This window comes from Propithecus coquereli, unplaced genomic scaffold (assembly GCF_000956105.1).
Source record: "Propithecus coquereli isolate 6110/MARCELLA unplaced genomic scaffold, Pcoq_1.0 Scaffold137, whole genome shotgun sequence".
Classification (NCBI taxonomy): domain Eukaryota; kingdom Metazoa; phylum Chordata; class Mammalia; order Primates; family Indriidae; genus Propithecus; species Propithecus coquereli.
In genome coordinates this window covers 3,391,158-3,392,530 of record NW_012137969.1, presented here as the reverse complement: position 1 = coordinate 3,392,530, position 1,373 = coordinate 3,391,158, and the positions used below count along the sequence as shown (strand labels likewise).

The following is a 1,373-nucleotide window of genomic DNA, read 5'->3' as shown; positions in this document are numbered from 1 at the left end:
TTTAATGTCTCTGCAGAATTCTTGGATCCAACTCAGGGCCCAAGGCCAACTGGGTGACCTTGCTGACTCTGGCCTGTCTGTCCTGAAGGGACCACTCCTGAGGTTAGCCTTGGGTCTGCTCAGGAGGGATGGGCGTGGGGCTGGCTGGTGCTTCTGGCTGCAGCACGTTTGTTTCGGAGCCCTCCTGCTTCCTGGGAAGTGAAAAAAGGAGGGGAGGGCACCAAAATCCTCAAATCTGGCCCCATATTTTTTGTAAGTGGCAGAGCCAGACCAGGACCACTTCCTGGGCAGAGATAGCTCAGTTTGGCCAGACTGATTCTTAATAAGTTTGACAAACTGCAGCCATGAGAGGACAAAACTTAGCAGGCTTCGGGGGTAGAATGGAGAGCCCCATGTTAATAAACCTCCAGTTGCCTCAGCTATCCTCCATTTAATGACCTCTGCCTGTAAGAACCCATTTTTATATTTTCCTGTGAATTTCCTCAATGCCAAGGGCAGGGCTGGTGGTAAAAGCTTTTGGTTGGAAGACTGGTAGGCTATAAATATTTTTGAAATAACTTTAAAAAATGATCATATCTGAAATATCTGTTTGTCATAGAAAAGCTCAGAAATTCATCTAAGTGCCAAGAAGAAAATTTAAACGTGATCATTATCTTACTCCCCAAAGCATTGTAAGCATTGTATCTTACTCCCCAATGCTTTAACTACTACAAGCATTTTGTCTTACGTCATTTCAGAGGTTATCGCGTGAGCGTGCGGGCGTGTGTCTGTGTATTGCAGCAAATAAGTTTTCTCCCATATGCTATCAGATAGTTTCCTATGGTTTTACTTTTATTAACTACACAATTTTTTTCCCTTTGGATGTTGTGTATTTATTTAACTAGTCCTCTAAAGTTGGATATTTAGTTATTTCTGTTTTTTTAAGGTTTTTACCAAACTGTAATAAATCTCTTGGCAACTAAATCTTTGCCCAAACTCATGATTGTTTCTTGAGAATAAATTTCTGTTAATTACATTTCTGGGTGTGTGTGGGGGGTTTGTAGTAAATTGCATGTTGGTTACCGGGACACGGATATACATATTCAATAAGTGAAAAAAAAGAAAAAGTCAAGTTCAAGCCTCACAAGATTAGGTCCCCATCACATTTCGAAGGTGAGGATTTCGCTCTGATAATGGGGCTCCCTCGGGGCTCTTTGCACGTGTGCCTGGGGTGTCCCGGCAGGTGCTTGGGAGGCCACCAGGTAAGCCTGGCCTCTCACATCCTCTCTCCCCCACCCTGATGTCTACCTTCACAGGTGTCTGCTTTCCCAGAACAGCAGAGAAGAACCATGTCACAGGTGAGTGTGGCATTTCCTTATACTACACTTTATTTT

At 43.6% G+C, this 1,373-nt stretch overlaps 1 protein-coding gene across 1 annotated transcript in view; it reads left to right on the top strand.

Annotated features, from left to right (window-relative positions):
• LOC105805937 (zinc finger protein OZF-like) overlaps positions 1 to 1,373 on the top strand; it is a 20,523-nt gene that overhangs the window by 6,855 nt on the left and 12,295 nt on the right. Inside the window, 1 exon segment of the mRNA XM_012638904.1 lies at positions 1,296 to 1,337. Coding sequence (XP_012494358.1) covers positions 1,296 to 1,337 — 42 coding nt within the window.